Below are 19,988 nucleotides of genomic sequence, written 5' to 3' on the forward strand. Positions count from 1 at the left end.
AAAGAAAGTCATCCTCCAGTGGTTCCGAGTGCATAGTGACATTATGGAATGTTGCAGCTCTGGCCAGGACTTGTATATAGGAAGTGCTATCCTCTGGAGGAGATGGCCTTGAGGGGTAGCACTCAAGGCTATTGTCTGAAACCGGGGTTTCGTAAAGGTCCCAGGGATCTACATCGTCTTGTGTTTGCACAGTATGTGTGGGTGGCTGTGCAGTTGGCATGCCAAATGGCAACCCTGTTCTTTGTGGCGAATGTGGTGGCGACATTTCTGGCGATAAATGTGGAGTTGGTGACGTCTCTCTAGCCACTTTTGCTCTTGGCTGATCAGTTTCAGTCTCTGCCTGTGTATGAAAACCCAGTTTCCTCTTAAATTTGAGAGGAGGGATAGTTTGAATTTTTCCCGTATCCTTCTGGATTTGCAATCTTGGTTGACTTTGATCAAACTCTTCAACATCCAGCTCCTCTTCAAACCTGTGCTTCTCTTTCAGTTGTTTTGAGAGCCCATGTTCTTCTGTACAAGAGGCCTTTTTCGGCTACGACGCCGGCTTTCTCTGCACTGAAATACCCATGGTAATGGTTGGCCTCGGCTCTGAAAGGCTCTTTCGAGGCTTAGTGGTTTCGACCAGCCGATGTCGGCTTTTTTCGACACAGGTTTCTCGACTCAAGTCGGAAGACTTCGGCACGATTTTGGCCTTCTTCGGTGCCGAAGATGTTGCTTGGTCACCGCTTTTTTTGTGGGTTGAGCCATGGCCTTCAGGCAGTGGCGTCCCCGAGGCCTTTTGCTTTTTCGGCTGACTTTGGGGTTGGGTCGGGGCAGGTGTACTCACTTTTTGGCCTGCTGTCGGTCTCCGTTGGAGTCGTCCGATTCCGATCCCTGGATGGAGCTATCCATCTCCTTCTCTTTGATGTCGAGGTGTTGCACGATTTCAACGCCATCTGTAAGCGCCTCGCCCTCCGATCTCTCAAAGTCTTTTTCAACCAAAAGGCCTTGCAGGCCTCGCAGGTATCCTCTCTGTGCTCCGGTGACAGACACAGATTACAGACCCGATGCTGGTCTGTATAAGGATACTTGGCGGGGCACGTCGGACAGAAACGGAAGGGGGTCCGGTCCATGAGGCTTCGACGACAGGTGTGGTCGGGCTGACCAGGCCTCGGCTGGGCGCGGAAGCCCCGAAGGGCCGTTGAAGCGGTTGTCTCGTCGGTGCCAATGTATGGATAGAAGCTCGTTCCCGAACGAAACAATACCGACGGATTTTCGATGATTTTAATACTTTACCGACTCGAATCATGGGGCAAAGAGGAACACGTCCGAACCCGATGGCGGAAAGAAAACAATCTAAGATGGAGTCGATGCCCATGCGCAATGGAGCCGAAAGGGAGGAGTCACTCGGTCCTGTGACTTGAAAAGACTTCTTCGAAGAAAAACAACTTGTAACCCTCCGAGCCCAACACTAGATGGCAGATGTATGCACAGCATGTGAATCAGCAGTGGAACATGCCACGAACAGATGTGACATTTTCCATATATGGCTAATTGAAGTATGTATAACTCGTGCCCCTGTAATGCACAATAGTGTCACAAATTAGGTCATCAGTCGTGTTATCAATGTTGTGGCTGAACATGTCATGAGTGATGTAATATGTGAGAGTATAAGCGGTGCAGTCCAATCCCAATGGACAGGCCACCCAGCACTGTGCACGACATTTGGCTGCTGTGCGCAGCATGGGGTAAGGTGCAGGGCCTGGCCTGCGGCCAAGCCCTGTACCCAACCCCTTATGGGCAGCTGTACATGGCTTTGGGATGGGGGCAACTCCCTATGGGCAGGTAACCCCACATGGCATGGTATTGGGAGCAGGGCATGGCCTGCACCCAAATCCCTTTGGGCAGCCTACCTAAATGGCTGCGCAATGCCCCAGTTCTCCACTTTCTTTTTGTGGTGCCACGTATTTGCGGTTTCTGCTCTGCCTGCTTGCTCTTGCCTCTTCTGTACAAAGTCCAAAGGGGGTTACAAGGGATAACTCAAAGATACCTTCAGGTAGTTATTAGTGTCTGCCATTATAGAAAGGTTAAAAGAAAAGAAGAAAATAATTTGGAAAAATATTCTTTATTCAAGACTGCATTTTCTTAAATAGTAAAGTATCATTTAGGCCTCACAGTTTCTTGCTTGGGCTGCTCAGCTCTGCTGCAAATCTCACGCAGACACACACTGAAGAGTGCTCATAAGGGAACAAGTGAACAGAGGGTAGAGAGAAACTGTGAGGGCAAGCTAGATATTCCCTCGTAGTCAGACCTCCTGCAGACCAGAGTTCACAGTACGACACAGGGAAGTTCCTTACAGGTGCAAGGATGACAAGAAGTAGACAAGTGTCTTCTAGGTCACAGATCATATGACTAGGCTTACTGTAGTTTCTTACAGATCAGGCATGCACACAGCTACAAGTACATAAGCTTCCTTCCGGTTGAGGGGACACAGATGCCAGAACGTTTAAGGTACAACGTTATAAATAATATTGGTTAAAAAGCACACAGAGTTCACAGTCCCTCTGTTAATGTAGGATTTGCGGTTGTCCTGACTGCAGGAAAGCACATCAGGAATGTCTTTGTACAGCAAACAATGTTTTAAAAGTTGGAGCCTGGTGTGCAAGCAGTCACATATCCTGTCCCTATGCACACAAGCTGTATGCACTTCAGTCATTTTGTTCTCCATGTCAAGGACTTTATAAGTTCACAGGACTATATTAAAGATTAAGAACGTTATTCGCTTTGGCAGGGGAAGCCTACTTGTTATAACCATTTCAGTCAAAAATATTCTTCAGGATGCTTTGGCCAAACTAAGCAACTGACTTGGAGTTAAAGAAAAAAACACTCTATGTGAAAGGAGTAACGATGTCCTACAAATGACACCTTAAGGGACATGGGACTGGAAGTCTACTAATGAGCCTAAATATTCTCTCAAGGAGAGAACTCTCTACCCTAGCATCATCGGATATATCACATTGCTTGCCAGGAGACCCCCACCATCCGTAACAATGCTTTGATAGCCTTCAGCTATTCCAGGCAGAGTTTAAGATAGGTATATCATTATTGGGTAAGAAAGGTTCTCTTTCTCTCAGAGAACGCACAAGAAAATAAAGAAGGCAAAAAAGGGGTCATAAAAAATGAAGTTCTTATAATATATTTTTTTTTTTTAAACATATGGATAATGCTCATAGATTTAAAGAGCCGGCTATAGACGAATGCTGTACCCACTGATACCAAAAACAGTAACAGCGTTCCAGGTCACTCGTTTATGGTCACTGGTGGCTGCGTGTTCAAAACACTTTTGAGGACAAAGAACAATATTATGAGACCAAACTAGATTGCGCTTTCTGACACACAGAGATAAATGTAGGAATCATTAATGAAGAGGATGAAAGTGTTAATGGAGTGAACTTTCGCCTGCAGCTCCAGGCTGATGCCTATGGTGGTGCTGCAGAAATTTTCCAAAGAGTTCATGATTATGCTTATCTCAAGATCTGATGGGAGAAAGTTGGTTTGTGCAAGTCGGTGAGACACTGGATCATCGTGTGGAGAGCCCTCGGGTGTCCATACACATGAAGACAAACATGATAGGCGATTTCCACTCACGGATACATCCAAGACGAGGAAAAGAAATTGGATTCATGTACACAGAAAAAAGCTCTTCTTCAATCGGGCATCAACACTGCTGGGTCTCTTTGCAGAATCTAACGCCATTGACCCCATAATGGTTGACTGCTAGGTAAGGGACACTCTACTGCCAAGCAATATCATATATATATATATATATATATATATATATATATACACACACACATATATATATATATATACACATATATACATACATATATATACACACATATATACACACATATATATATATATATATATATATATATCCCACCGGTGTATGATGACAGCAACCAGATCTACCACACGGTGGATGGCGGATCTAGAGATCAACACCAAAAAAGCAAACTGTTTGCCAGATGCCCAGGAGGGGTTGAAGTGTAATAATAATTGCTGCTACAGTCAAACGACTTTCTGCACCCATTATTCTTCCCTTTCTCTTGGCCTTGTCAACAGCAACTCCTATAACACCTCTACAAGAAGTCCACATTCCAGCCATGCTGTTTGTTACCCTTCACCCCTTTCATAACCCGACCACCCGCGAGAGCATTCTATCAACTGCAAATATTCGAAAGAGTCCTCCCTCATAAAATCACCATAGAGCTTGTTGCAGATGTGGCACTGCAACGCCTCCCTCACTGGGCTTATTATAAACGTTCTTTCGAGCTCCAGAGAATTCAGAATCATACCAGGAGACATGACTTCCTCTGGGCTGCTCCTAAAGCACTGAGCATTGGTAGTTCCCAGCTCCCGCTAGTTTCATATTGAGTTGTTGGTGCCTTGGGCTTGTAAGGATTTCGTGGAAGGCTCAACAGATTTAAACCAAGCAGGTATTTTGAAGTGTGTTCTTGTACAGTTCACAGTAGACGGTACCCTGTCTACAGATTCAAGAACACGCTTTGCTGGTACCCGAGGGTGTACGCTGATGTCAGGGTGTGCAGTACAGCTTGCTCTGCCTTGTACAAGCACAGGATCTGGTAACAACTGTATTGAGGCTCTGAGGAATCTTTTGCTGGCAAGACAAAACTGTCCTAAAATGGTATGGGGAACGACATATAGGGAAAACAACGTTTTTTTTCACCTGAGGTTTTAGGTGTCTTTTTCACATCGAAGCCCCAAAGTCCTCTAGATCCCAAGAAGTGGCAAACTAAGAGATATAAACCTAGGATTTAGAAGACTGTTTAGAAGGTGAGGCAAAAACCTATTAAAAGAGAGAAAAAAAGTAGGGGGCCCACTATACAAATAACTTTCAAATGCGATAGGCAAAATCACGTGACTGGCGTGAGGAGAGCAGGCAGGTATATCAGGGGCAAAGCTCTGCACTGGCGCACCATGCACACAATGGTCTGGTATGTGGTGCGACAGAAAAGATATCCCATGTGTATAAAGCGGGGGGGTGGCTGACAGTACATGTACATTCATTACTCATTCATACTTGGTCTCCAGTACAACTATGACAGCCACACAATTCCTACTCTGAGCTGTTAACCTGGCAGAACGTTGAACAAGCATGCATACATGCACTCAAACACATACGTGTGTATACCCCCACACATGTTTTCCCAAACAAATTGGTGTGTACATCCCCACATACGAAAAATTCTATGTCCAGATTACAAAAATAGTTCACAGGAAGCCCGTGAATAACCAAACTGTGAGAATGCCTCAACTGCACTATACGCCAGCGGCAGGTCCTCATGCCTCTGTAACTCCACCCCCATGGTCAACTTGGGCAAACAGGCCTTCATTCCTCTATAAGCCTTCTCATCATGAGCAGAGTATGCAGAGCTAGGTTCTCATGCCTCGGTGCACCAGTGGACATCCTGTGCAGGACGCCAGACCAAATCCCTTAGTGATGCTGCTCGGTTCAGCTGGCCGGTGTTGACTTCATCCGTGACCCTGTGACCTTGCGCAAGTCCAAAAGGCAAGCTTTCATCTCTCGGAGTTCCTGCAGTAGTTCATGCTGAGTGCCATAATGCACTGTTAGAATCTGTTCAGCTCTGAGAATAGTATCCATGGCTTCCGGCACAGCACGCCTGAAAGAAGGAACATATATGGAGGGCGTGAGATGAGATAGATGTGGAAATCACACTATATACCAGCAGGCTTGGTTTACTCACTCATCTGGAACATCACACACATTCAGGCCCCCACTCGGACTCGGGATACCACCCTGCATTATTAACATTTTACGGGGGCTGTGAGGTCTGTGCATGGGGCTCTAGGGGATGTCCGCCGTGGGTAGTGTCATTGGTCACTGACTGAAATTTGATTGAAATTTGATATGGGAGACACAGTCTAAACTAAACTCTAAATGTGAATTAACATTCTACTACTGAGCGATTCTTAAATTGATGAAGTGACTCGCACTGGGAACCTACTGTGTTTTTTTTAACCCAGGATTCAGTTTTGAAACGAATAAGGGACGTAGGTGCATCTAATGTGGATGGTATCTGAAGTGGCACTACATTACTAACAGAACTTGGGGACGGTGCCTAAGTGCGTCACCTGCCAGTCTCGAAGTTCTAAATGCCGAGGTGAGGCCTGTTTGAGCCTGCTGATGTTGGGTAGGCCTGAGGAGCTTCCCTCTCACTGCAGGGTGGGCCTGAGGCGTGTTTATGGACCTCTAGGAAAGATCCCCGTTTAGATCGGTGGGGACGGGGTGGTTAGTCACTGGCAAGGAGGGAAACGAAAATCCAAAAATATATGCCTACTTTACATCAATACAGCGACATAGCGCAGGGGCCACCGACCTTTCGGGGGTGCCCCAACACTTTAGGGTGCCACCATTCAGCCCAAGCTCGATGGATATCAGTGAGATATGGGCGAATGAGGGACCCCTCATCACATTCTCCTGAGGGCCCCCATCAGTTTGTGGTACGGCGCTGTATTGACATAACAAGAGGCAGGGTAAAAGTTTGGCATATTACATCAACGCTGACCAACGTCAAACCCTCAGGACAAACGTGACGACTGCAGATCAAGAGATAGTGCCCCATGTTAGAGTTAAGGTACGCCCACAACAATGCAGTCTGCGGTTGCACTTTCAGTGCGTGTTTTTGACTCCTTAACTTGAGTTGAGCTGGACTGTCGATTCGTAATGAATGCGTGGTTAAGAAACTATTCAATCCGGTTTTGCACCACTTTGTGCCATTCGGGTGTTCTACTAAGAAAACAAACGAGGTATGGAATAGACAATATATTTAGAACAATCATTGGCAAAGTCAATAGGTCTCGCCTATACAAGAGCTATTAGCTTTGACAGTGTGTTTGCCATGTTGTACACCAGTGAAGCTGCTGTTCAGCATGGCTAAAATTTAATAGTGTGGAGTGTCAGAGTGCAGTGGGGGAGTAGAGTGTCAGAGTAGGTTGGTCGGAATGTCATAAAGTGGAGTATGAGGAGTACAGTGTCAGAGTTGAGTGTCAGAGTGTATAGTATAGTGGAGTGGGTGGAACATTAGGCTGATTAGATTGGAGTGCGGTGGACTGAACTGGGATAGGAGTGGAGCAGATTATGGTTGATTGGACTGGAGTGGGGTAGATTGGAGTGGGTTGGATTTGATTTGTGTGGGGTGGACTGGATTGGTGTGCGATGGATTGGTTAGAGAGAGGTGTTGTGATTGAAGTGGGTTATATTAAGGTGGTTTGGAGTGGGGTGGATTGGACAGGAGTAGGGTGAATTAGTGTGGACTGTATTGGAGAGGGGTGGATTGAGTGGTGTGGGTGGATTAGAGTGAAGTGGGTTGGAATAGGTTGGGTCTGATTGGATTGGGGTGGGTTGTATTAGTGTAGGGTGGTGTGGGTTAGATTGGGGTGGGATGGACTGGATAGGGGCGGGGTGTATTTGACTTGGGTTGGGTTTGTTGAGGTGACGGGGTGGAGTGGGGTGGGGTGGTTTGGAGTGTAGTAGATTGTGTTGGATTGGAGTAGGGTAGATTGGATTGGAGTGGGCTGGTTTGGAGTGGGGTGGATGGATTTGATTTATGTGGGGTGGATTGGATTGGTGTGGGTGGACTGATTACAGAGGGGTGGACTGGACTGAAGTGGGTTAGACTGAGGTGGTTTGGAGTGGGGTGGATTGGACTGGAGTAGGGTGGATTAGTGTGGACTGTATTGGAGTGGGATGGACTGAGTGGTGTGGGCGGATTGGATTGTAGTGTGGTGTATTAGAGTAGGGTGGGTTTGACTGGAGTGGGGTGGGCTGTATTGGAGTGTGTTGATTGGAGTATGGTGGGTTGGAATGGGGTGACTTGAGTGAGGTTGGGGTGGTATGGTGAACTGGAGTGGGGTGGATTGCACTGGAGTGGGGTGGATTGAACTGGGTTGGATTGGACTGGAGTGAGGTGGGCTGGATTGATGTGGGGTGGACTGGATTGTAGAGGGCGGATTGGATTGTAGTGAGGTGTATTAGAGTAGGGTGGGTTTGAGTGGGGTGGGCTGTACTGGAGTGTGTTGATTGGAGTATGGTGGGTTGGAATGGGGTGACTTGAGTGAGGTTGGGGTGGTATGGTGAACTGTAGTGGGGTGGATTGCACTGGAGTGGGGTGGATTGAACTGTGTTGGATTGGACTGGAGTGAGGTGGGCTGGATTGATGTGGGGTGGACTGGATTGTAGAGGGTGGATTGATTGGAGTGGGGTGAATTGGGCTTGAGTGCAGTGGATTGGATGAGGATAGGTGGATTGGAGTGGAGCAGATTGTTTTGGATTGGATTGTTTGGAATTGGAGTGGGGCAGGGTGGAGAGGTGCAGGTTGGAGTGGGGGTTGTTTTAAATTAAAGTGGGGTATAATGGAGTGGGGCACGCTGAAATGGATTGGAGTGGGTCAGGTTGTTTTGGATTGAAGTGTGGTAGATTGGAGTGGGTAGATTTTTTTGGAATGGAGTGGGTCAGATTGTTTTGGATAGGAATGGGGCAGGTTGGAGAGGGGCAGATTGGAGTGAGACCGATTGCCTTGGATTGGAGTAGGCAGACTGGAGTGAGGCAGATAGTTTTGGATTGGGGCAGATAGCATTAGGGTGGAATGGAGTGAGGTGGATTGGGTTGGTGGGGTGGATTGTATTGGATGGGAGTGGGTGGACTGGAGTGAACTAGGATCAAGTGGCGTGGACTAGTTTGGGGTGAGATGGATTGGATTGGTGTGGGGCATATTGTTTTGGACTAGAGTGGGGCAGACTGGAGTGGGACAGATTGTTTTGGAGTGGAGTGGGGCAGACTGGAGTGGGATGGATTGGAAAGGGCAGTTTGTTTTAAATTGGAGTGGTGCAGATTGGAGTGGGGTGGATTTGAGTGGGACAGATGGATTTGTATTGTAGTGGGGCAGATGGAAGTGGGGCTGATTGTTTTGGATTAAAGTGGGGCAGATTGGATTTGGGTGGGTTGGACTGGATTAGGGTGCTGGTTTGGATTGGAGTAGGTTTTTGGGTGGACTGGTATAGGGTAAAGTGGGGTTGATTGGGGTGTACTGCACGACTGTGTTTTAAAGCAACATTTAATAAATTTCACATAATAAAGAAACAGCATTGCAATATTTTGAACAAGATAATCTTTTAAGAGCACCCGCCAAAACAAAATAAAACATAAGTGGAAAGTGAGAAAACACAACTTGGCAAAATAAAAGTAAGTTAGCTATAAAACAGAATTTTGTTTGTCCTGCTGGGCACGTTTTTGCCAGTCATAAGCCTTCTGTTTGCAGGGCACTAGAAGTTCAAAAGAACAAAACAGTACCTCAATCACGTCTGGCCAGAGGACGGGCACTGATAAAGTTGAATCAATCAGTGCTTGGTCCCTGTGCCACATAAAGGAGCGGAAATGATGCCAGGCCTGAAGTGGATGAATTACGAGGCTGTAAAGAAGAGTGCTATGCAAGCCAACAAAATGGTGAGCCACAGGCGGGCTTCAAGCCCTTTACTGTACACAAGAGTCTCACAAGCGAGACGCATGCGCTAGTGCATGCCCTCGCAGGCTTGACCCTAATAAATAGAATGGAGTCCCTGAGTACCAAATGCAAGTGACACTTAAGGATGCAGCAGCCTTGTTAATTAATATAAAAACCACAAATTGAACATTAAACACTGCAAATTTGCTGCTCGCTAGGAGAACAAAGCAGGTTTCTGGGTCATTTTCAAGAAACTTTGGCCACATATTTACTAGGTGCTCATCATCGTTTGAGTAATAATATTTGCATTGATTATATCAACCGCCTTTAAACAGAGTCTTTCCTTCAACTGCTTGACACTCAGTTTATCTTGTGCGCAGACTCAGAAGAAGACCAGCAAGGAACTCAGAAGGTATTCCAAAGGTACTCTACTGGATAAGTCCATAACAAACGAAGGATGAACCCTTCAAACATGAGCAAAACCATCGACAGGCATTGCATCCAGGGCTCAAAGCCAGGTTTCCTGAAAGCACACTCGGATAAAGAACAAGATAACCCCTAGAACCTCAACTCGGTAGGCCAAAGGAAGCCCCAAACCGTGCAAATGGCTTCATATTTCAAACTCCCGTGGTATGCGCAGAGGAGAATCGTGGGCAAGGCCCAGTGCCTGACCCTGAGTGTAACTAGGGTGTGCTGCCAAATACTGTCTCCAGAGGCTCCCGGCAATAGACTCTGAAAGGGTCCTTGGGTGACAGTATGGTATTAACCCCTAGAACAAACTGTCTAAGGCCATTTTCAGAGTCCTCAAAGCAGTTTTGTAGTCTTAGTTAAATTCAATTTAACTAAGTACACCTGAAAACAATGGCTTTTTAAAGAATAGTCCAGGAGTAGAATGGTTTTCTTGTGACATACTTACATGGTTACCCTACATAAAAAATAAGTTTAAAATGATATGAAATCCCTGAGCATGAAAGCGGGCCACAAGACCTCTTCACGCTAACGCGTGGTAAGAGCTACTGGGGATCTAGGAGCAGATAGGTGTGGTATGAGATTGTGGCTCGTTGCAGTTGGATTGCCCATGTGCTCTGGGTGCTTTGGTGCATTTGATAGGGACAGACTCTGGTGCCACGCAGGCAAGGAGGGCAACGCTACTGGGGGCAAACCCTAGAGTTACTGGGAGCTGATGTACAACTCATAATGCCGTTGGATGCTGTCCGCATCATCCAGTGCTGACGGACGCAGTGGGGCAACTACTGTGCGATAGGTAGCAAGGTGAGAACCACCAACAACGCCTGTGACGATAATGGGGATAAGCTCTAGTGATGTTGGCTGCAGGCAGACTGGCCCTGGTTGGGTGCAGCCCCATTACTGATGGACACAAGGGGATGAGCAGTATTGCTAGATGGCAACTCTCACCCATTAAAGAAGATTTGCGCTAGTTTGACGAGTTCATGCCCCAGTTCGATGCTGGATGCCCCGTGTCGTAGCTCCACGTTCCTGAGACTGCTACGCAAGTGCACAGCTGCTGACTGCCAATCACCTGCCAAGACAAGGAACAAAGTTAGAAGTCACACCTCCATTTTCACTTCATACTGTCAGTCACCAGTAACAAACTGAGTCAGACACTCTGACTTCCACTGTGACTGCTCAAGAAACACAGCAGCCTCGCTGGCACTGCACATGGCCTGAAATTTGCAACCACAGAGGCAAGTAAAATACACAAACTCTCACACATGGATATCAACAAATTAACTACCAACTTAGGGGAGACACAGCCAGCACTCGTCAATGTGGACCTGTTATTAACCACTGAAGTCTAGAATTAGCCAATGAGCTTTTTTTCTCTCACTACAAACTTCAGACTAGAAGCCAATGGCAGGAGAGACAGATACCCAGGCTCTTAATCTCACTGCAGCCTGCTAGTTACCCCTCACGACTAGGACGTGAGGAAGGCAACAACCTCAACCGGACACAGCTCTCTGACAGCAGCCTCCTACCAAGATAAGAAGTCAGACACTGCCTAAATGTTAAGTTTAATACGGGACTTATGCTCAACCACAACCCAGCAAGGCTCCTTATCCAGGGCCGGACTGGCCGTAGTGGGCATCTGTCGTTTCCCGGGACGCTGGAAGGGTGGGTGCCGGTTCTGCAGCAGTGGGGGCTAGTTTTGTTACTGGGGGCCGGCTTTGCAGTGGTGCTGCAAACAGCCATACTTCGCTTTCCTCCCCAATCCAACCCGGGGGCTGGGCTGACAAAATTGCCAGGGCTGCTTTGGTTCCCAGTCCGGCCCTGTCCAGATCTTACCACCCACCAACCCCCTCCATACTCTCAGCCACTTCCTTATGGTGCGGTGCCGTCCACTGCAAAATTTATAGAGCAAAATAGAAGAATACCGCGTGCAGCATGTGCTCGTGCCAAATGATCTTCGATCCGTGCAGCCAGCACGTGCTCTGAACACAGGAAGCCTTGTGCCCTGGACCGACAGTCCGCCAAAATCTGGAGCGCCAGACCTGGGAAAGAGAAAGACACGAGTGAGTGGCTTGGGCTGAAGAGTGTGGGGATGAGAAGTGAGTACCTGAGTGTATTTATAAAGTAAACGATGAGAAATGAACCACCTGTGTGCCCAATGACTAATAAACCTTGGTACAAACACAGCTCCATCTTCATATCCGTCAGAGTTCCTCTGAGCACACGTATTGAAACACCACATGCCCATAAGGGCACAAAGACCTCCCTGCATTCCCAGGAGTCAGTGGAATTAAACTCTTCGTCTGAGGGCAGCAACAGCGAGGGACAAATAGAGGGCCCCCTTCACTGCCCTCGACTCCGGGGTCAGCAGTACTGGGGCTCACAGTTACTCTGCAGCACGGAGGGGTTCGGTGTGTGTGTGTGTGTGTGGGGGGGGGGGGGGATGGTTCCCTGCCTGCTCGTAGGCCAGCAGCAGAGAGGGCCCCAAAAGTGTCGCACACTTTACTCACATCCGGTTGGAAAGTAAAGCTAAAGGTCGGGGAAAGGGGGCGGGAGATGATAACCGTGGAGGCATACAGTGGAGCTGATAACATCGTTTTTAGGTCTGGCCTGAACAACATAAGGGAAATTGAGCTTTAGGAAGCACTAGTAAAAGAGGGGCTTTAGCTCTGCCCATATGTTGGTTAAACTGAGTACATCTTTTGATTGGGCAGAAGTTGAGTTGAGTTCCTTCTTGCGCTGCACTCCTATGTGCTCCTAAGGGGTGTTCCCTCGCCTAACATGGCCGCTACATTTGTAATGACGTGGCAGTGGGCAAAGGGAAACCCCTCCATCATGATGTATTTCATTGGGTGGGAGAGTCTCCCCCTCACCAAGTTCCATGAGCCAGCAGCAGTGTGACAGACAGAAGCGTCATAACGTGCTAACGGTAGAAATTAATTAAACTACAGATCATGTTCCGTTAGGCTAACCCTACTGAAGTACACAGCATCCTGATGAGGGTGCTTCTCTCACTCAAAATGGCCACTGCGCCCATCACGATGACATCTGACCCCCATCTTCTTTTGCAGTTCTATATCTGTGTCCCTGCTATGCAGAAAAGCTAGTTCATTCTTCCCACATGCATATTATGGTCAGCAGCAGAGCAACTACTTGTTACAAAACATTCCTGTGATAACTGAGGCTTTCCATTGAGCCACCCACTGCTACTTGCACAAGCTCCTACCTATACTGTTTACATGCCCTCACCCCCAACAGGAGCACACTGAGGCAACCTTATTTTGATGATGCCAGATTTCAAGTAGAATGTAGTTTTTGAACATTCTCCAGGCTACAAGCAAACAAAATCAAGGCAAATATTACAAACACGTCGAATGGGAAGGATCTGCAGAAAGAGTTAGGTTTGTCAGTTGCTCAATAATTTGCACAGGACAAAGCAATATGTAAGGAGAGAAAGTAGTTGAGAAATATCAACATTTTGTTGCCAAAATATTGATTCTCCATCGCTCTCACAGTTAACATTGGCACATTAGATCACATGCACCACAATGCAGCCAGAGTGTGGGTCATGAGATCAATGCAAGAGACCAAATAAAAGAAATACACATAAATAAGTTCCAGAAAGGCCAGTGCATCGGATAGGCTGGGAAAGATGAACCCTCATTTGGATAGTTTGGGTGACCCAGACTAAGACCCTCATGCCTGAGATCCCCTTACCTGATAGACCTTTAACGGTACATTCACTTTTTGAGAAACAATGATTGAGGTCTCTAAGATGATGGACAGCCTCATGTCTGATGGGCTCACCTAAACTCACTTCTGTGGCACCCCGAATTTGAGGGGCTCTGAGGAAACCTTAGCTTGAGGTGCACTGACTGACATTCTCACATCTGTGGGCTCCTTATTAAGAGCATCATACATTAGGTGCACTGAGTGAGACCCTGACCAACAACCACATCTGTGGGATTGTGAATTACATCTTCACACCTCAGGTGTCTTCACTGAGATTATTACATTTAGGTGAGCTTTGGGGTCTCAGAATGTGGGGCGAGCTGTTGGGTAGAGTGTTGGGATGAGAGAAAGAGATTACCTTTTTAGAGGTCAATGTGTAGTGGAGAAGGCCAGGCGATAGGCGAAAGTACCTTTCTAAAGGGAAAAAGATGGGAGAAAGACAAGGACATAAGCAGTGTTGATTATCTCCTTTTCTGCTGGCAAGGAGCATAGCAGCCCAGAACTGTGGGGAACAGCAGGAGGTTGAAACTTTGCTATGGATGGGGCTGAGTGGATTAATTTTTTTGAAGGGAAAGAGTGAGCAAGGAATCTCAGGACAATGTTGGCAGTGACAGACAAGACTTCCTTGAGGAGTGAGGAGACCCAGAGCTAAGGGAGGCAAAGAGCTTTGGGGTTATAATGGGGAAGGATCAGAGCTGTATGGGTTGCTTTTTGGCAATTAAGAGATAGTTGAGGACCAGAGATGTTCCTCTGCTTAACCAGTGCCTCCACTTTGAATATGAATCTCCCTTTTCCCTGTTCAGCTGGGTTTCACTAGCAATCAGGATTAAGTGTCCCATGATGTCTAGAGACGATCCACAAACCACCTCTAGATCGAACCTGGTCTTTCCCTGCCAGCCCAAAGCTGAGAATAAACTTGAAAAACATGGGGAAGACACTCCACCCTGATTGGAGTAATTGGAATAAAGGTGATGGGGCTTTGAAGCCCTGTGTATCCTTCTGCAATGCTAAAGCACATTTTAGAAGGGCAATTGTAGGCGTATGTATGCATTTTAAGGTCCATGGGCAGGACCGCAGTTTCAGAAACATGCATTGCACCACATAGTTCAATACATAACTCATGTGATCAATAGCGTTTTATTCTCTCATGTGAATTTCAGTAATACATAAATCAACTCGTCTTTTCAACTGTTTCTTGAGAATAACTTTATTGATGGTTCTTTGGGTATGAGTTATATTCATTCAGCAAAGGACAGCAAACAACCAGCACAAATTCACGTTAGTTGATGTTCTGCGAGGGCGGTTGAGGAGCTACACGTCCTGGTCACCTCCATCTCTGCAGTTATTGGTGGTGCAGTTCGTGTCAATTGGCGGTGTGTGCAATCAGGGTCGACTGGGGGACCAAAAGCAGCCCTCGCAAAAAGGCTTAAATCAGGCCCGCTCACTTCCCTTCCTTCTGTTATCTCTCTCTTCCCAACCAATCATTCTCTTGACTCTGTCTCTTCTCTGATCGCTTTCTCTCCATCTTCCTCCTCCTCGTGGCTGCTGCAATGAACATTGGGAGGTGGGGAAAGTGACAGAGGCACCAGCGGCGGCCTTGGGCTTTCAAACCTGGCCTCCAAGTGGCCCCAGCCCACCGCAGAGAAGCTTGGTGGAATTAACGTCCTGCCCGGCCCTGTGTGATTTACAAGAAACAGCTGAACAGACAATAATTGTCTGTCACTGAAATTTACATAACAGTATTCAATACTATTGATCGTGTGGTGTCTGCATTCATTTGTGACTGTCTGGAGGAGTGTTTAGATACTTGCTTGAAGCTTGGTTCTGGTTGGCCATGGCTTTATATAGGAAGGACAAATAATGGCATGTCATGCTGTGACAAAACAAATACGGAGACAGTGGCTGGAAGCTAATAAAATAAAGGACAATTATTTTGCATGCACGTTTGAGACAACCTTGAACAAAATCTGACAAAACCAATTTGTGGATCAGGTGTCATTGGTTTCTGGCAAAGGCAATCAATTTCTGGAATTAATTTCTGCATGGTTGCACAGAAACTCTTTTGTTTTAGATGTGTAGCCATGTAGGCTCCTACACAGCAATACCCCTTTTAAAGAGGTGCAACAGGGCAGTGAACTCCTGCAGCGACTCACTACAGCACCTGGAGAATAGGTTTGTAATCACAAGGTAATTCGGAGATCATTACCTGGCTTGTCAGCCTCAAGTAGATCCACTGCTTTAGAGACGCGCAGTTCAAGGTTGTGCTGCTGCGCAACCAGGCACTCACTGGGGATGGTGAGCCCGCAGACTCCACTAGAGCAGCTCAGTAAAGTTTCACCCTATAAAAGTCAAGATTCACATTAACGTCTTGTATAAAGCGGGGACATAAGTAACATGTAGACACATACAGTGAGGTACAATATTGTGACCGAAATATTGACCTAGAGATATACTACATTAACATGACTCCCAAAACCACAGACAGGAGGTGTAGGCTGCAATAGTAATTAATTGCACACAGAGAAACTGGTAGAGGGGTATTTCCAAATCTATTTCAAAAGGTGAAATGTAATGTACACGATACTAGACTTTTATCAGTTTGTAAGGTACTATGGTTGTGAAGATGACATCATCGAATGGCACGTCTATCACAGGTTAAGGTATAGCTTGGTTTGTTCCCTAAAGGCTCCCCCACCTCAATTAAAGTACCATAACAGGTTACCTGCATTGGGGCCTTGCACGTTGGGCAACTGAAGGAATCCAATGAGCTTTGCACATTTGATGCCAATTCTTCCAGGCAAGCATGGCACTGACACTCAAAGAAATATTGATGGCTCAACATTTGGCGTCTCTTTGAAAGAGTCATTCTGCTCCGGTGTGGCCCTGCCGGATACAGTAACAACAATTAGTCACAGTGACAAAGTGAGAAGACGGGGTAACATGGTCCCTCAACAACTTCTACTTCCATTGTAGTATGGACCATGGGGTGGGATGAAATAAACATAATGGAGCAGTAGCCTTTATTCTAAGAAATGCCCTAACATGGGCAAGTAGAATGAAGTGGCCAACTTGCATGTGTTCCATCACAAAATGCACCTATGTATGCCTTGTAATACAGTCAGGAAAGGCTTACATGAGGCAAGTAGAGGTTGACTCAAGGCTGTGGTCATACTCTCAGAGGACACATCCTTCCTTCACAAATTCAAGAAATCCCCACCTTACATTTGTGGCCGTCCTTCAGCTGTGGACTCCCTATTTCTGCCATTTGACATTTCCCTTGTGGGCTGGAAGCTTTCTCCAGGCGGTAGGTTTCTGAAGGCAAAGGGCCACTGCTGGCACCTCTGCTACTTTCTCGACCTTCCACAGGTTAATTCATCATCAAAAACCTTTATTTCGGCATTGCACCATAATAGCCAAATAAATACAACAATAAAAACATGATACAATAAATATGCGATTGAATTGCTCAAAAGCAATCCATCCAAATTTCATTTTAATAATGATTTAAGAATCTCAAGAAAAATTATACTATGTAAATTCATAAAGTTTACTACAAGAAATAATGCTTGCTAAACCTAAAACAGGATAAAGTTCCCCCAAGAGAGTAGCAAAATACAATTTCCCGAGAGTGGAAAGCCATGGCCCAAAATAACTACAGATATACAAGTAGATAAGATTACCAACCACTTCCATCACTTCCACCCACACGGGAGGGAACTCCCTGGGGTTGTGCATATGTTGCATCTCTTCCAAGGTCAATGGAATACAGAATCTAAAACTAGAATTCAAAATTAAAGAAAATTAAGAGGGTTCACTGGGCGATATTAATCTCCTTCCTACATACCACACAGCAAATAAAAATGTTGATACCACATACACGATGTGTTGGCTTGTGTCTGTTTTTAGAATTCTAAACGCATCTTTATAGTGTAGGGTCCCGAGATTCCCGCACAAAGGCACAATCCACTTCTGGACTTACAATAGGCCTCACAGAAAAAGAGGACGTGGACTTCTGATACTGTAGGACCCACTGCATGATGGGCAGGACTGATTTCCAATTACCCCAGGGGTGGTCCATTTAAGAGTAAATGAAAATAAGGGCAAAGTACCAAACCTAAAGTGGATATGCAATTTCTTGGCCAAACTAGGTTCGATTTCGTCCATGAAGCCATCTAGGCTAATTGCATGTGGCACAGCATGTGCTTTAGGATAGACAGAGGAAAGACAGGGAGGAAAGGCAAAAAAGAGAGATGGAAGGGAAAGAGGTTGGTTTGAACATTTCTGTTAAGACTGCAGCCAGCCGGCCCTGTTGCCCTTTCCTTTAGCACAGAGGAAAGCACAAGGTACAGAGAAGACAAAGGTACAAGATACTTACCTTCGGTAACAAAATATCTGGTAGAGACATATTCTAGTTGCAGATTGTTTACCTTAGAATCTCCCCCAGGCGTCAGACTGGATCCAGAGATTTTTCTTCGAGTAATATCCTTGCGCGTTGGTAGGTGGGGTTGGTCGACTCCGCGGGCGTCATTGGCATCGTAGTCGCCGTGATGACGTCGGGGGTAGTACATAGACGCCGCCTCAGCGCAGTGACGTCAGTTTCTTTTAACGACTTTCCACGCCAAAGCACAGAGCCGCTAAGAACACAAAGATTGGTGAGCCAGAGCTAAGGGCCTGAAGGGGGAATCCCTGTCCCTAGAAACAAATTCACAAACGGGGAGGATGGGTGGGTCGGTAAGGAATCTGCAACTAGAATATGTCTCTGCCAGATATTTCGTTACCGAAGGTAAGTAACTTGTACATCTGATAGAGACTTATAGTTGCAGATTCCTTACATTAGAATAGATACCCAAGCAATGCCATCCTCGGAGGTGGGCTGTGAACCAAGATCATACTAGAAAGTCTTGCAGGACCGAACAACCAAAGTAGCAGTCCCGTCGGACCTGACTGCGTAGGCAGTAATGTTTAGCAAATGTGTGCAGGGATGCCCACGTAGCTGCCTGGCAGACATCCAGGACAGGAACTCCATGTGCTAACGCAGTGGAAGCAGCAGTCGCTCCGGTGGAATGAGCGCGCAAGCCCTCAGGGGGTTGCTTCTTGGCTGAAGCTTAGCACATCTTGATTCAAGGAAGTACCCATGGCGAGATGGTACGTTTATGCACCGCCTTCCCTTTCTTCGCACCCACATACCCGACAAAGAGTTGATCGTCCACCCTGAAATCTTTAGTATGATTGAGATAGAACGCCAACGCTCTTTTTGGTTCCAGACAGTGGCCTCTCTCCTCCTCATGGGAATGATGTGGAGGTGCATAAAATGTAGGCAGGATGATGGACTGGCCTACATGAAAAGGCGTACCAACCTTGGGAAGGAAGGAAGCCTTAGTGTGCAACACCACTTTGTGCACATGGTGCACAGACAAGAATGGAGGTTTGGACGAAAGGGCCTGAAGCTCACTCACCCTGCGAGCAGAAGTAATGGCAACAAGAAAGACAGTCTTGAAAGTGAGGAGCCGCAAGGGGCAATTGTGAATCGGCTCAAAGGAAGTACGCACTAAATAATTAAGGACAAGATTGAGGTCCCACTGAGGAATGATAAATGGAGTGAGAGGAAATAAATGGGTGAGATCTTTTAGGAATCTACTCACAATAGGAGATTTAGAGAATGAGGGCTGATCAGCTAACCTAAGAAAAGCCGAAATGGCAGATAAATACCCTTTAAGGGTGCCCAAAGCAGATACCTGCTGGGCCAAGGAAAGAATGAACAAAAGAACCAGCAGAGAGTGGATCAACAGATTTGTTGGTGCACCATGCCACAAATTTATGCCAACAACAGGCGTATACCGTTTTGGTGGTGGGACGCCTGGCTGTCAAGATAAAATCACAGACTTCCGGTGGAAGATCAAAAGTCCGAAAGAAAGGCCGAAATGGCAGAGAAATACCCTTTAAGGGTGCCCAAAGCAGAACCCTGCTGGGCCAAAGGAAGAATGAACAAAAGAACCTCAGATAGAGGGGAAGAGAGCGGATCAACAGATTTGTTGGTGCACCATGCTACAAATGTATGCCAACAACAGGTGTATACCGTTTTGGTGGAGGGATGCCTGGTTGTCAAGATAACATCACAGACTTCGGGTCAAGATCAAAAGTCGTCAACTGTTGCTGCTCAATCTCCACGCATGAAGGCGGAGACTGGACAGGTTCAGGTGGAGAACCATCCCCTGCTGCTGCAACAGAAGATCCGCCCGAAGACGCAGTCTGAGTGGAGGA

The 19,988-nt window shown here is 46.6% G+C and overlaps 1 protein-coding gene across 6 annotated transcripts in view; it reads right to left on the bottom strand.

The window, feature by feature from the left end:
- Positions 1-2,088: 2,088 nt before the first annotated feature.
- The window catches only part of SMYD4 (SET and MYND domain containing 4), a 128,209-nt gene continuing 110,309 nt past the window's right edge, over positions 2,089-19,988 (bottom strand). For 5 of the 6 annotated variants that reach the window (XM_069226136.1, XM_069226133.1, XM_069226134.1 and 2 more), the window contains 5 exons: positions 16,450-16,610; positions 15,934-16,066; positions 11,921-12,037; positions 10,944-11,067; positions 2,089-5,687 (listed from right to left, as the gene is read on the bottom strand). In XM_069226136.1, the coding sequence (XP_069082237.1) occupies positions 5,519-5,687; positions 10,944-11,067; positions 11,921-12,037; positions 15,934-16,066; positions 16,450-16,610 (704 nt within the window). In that variant the 3' untranslated portion in view covers positions 2,089-5,518. Of the gene's footprint in view, positions 5,688-10,943; positions 11,068-11,920; positions 12,038-14,949; positions 15,403-15,933; positions 16,067-16,449; positions 16,611-19,988 lie in introns of those variants that run through there. The other variant, XM_069226138.1, reaches the window with a different exon arrangement.

The sequence above is a fragment of the Pleurodeles waltl genome, chromosome 3_1 (assembly GCF_031143425.1).
Source record: "Pleurodeles waltl isolate 20211129_DDA chromosome 3_1, aPleWal1.hap1.20221129, whole genome shotgun sequence".
NCBI classification, from domain to species: Eukaryota; Metazoa; Chordata; class Amphibia; order Caudata; family Salamandridae; genus Pleurodeles; species Pleurodeles waltl.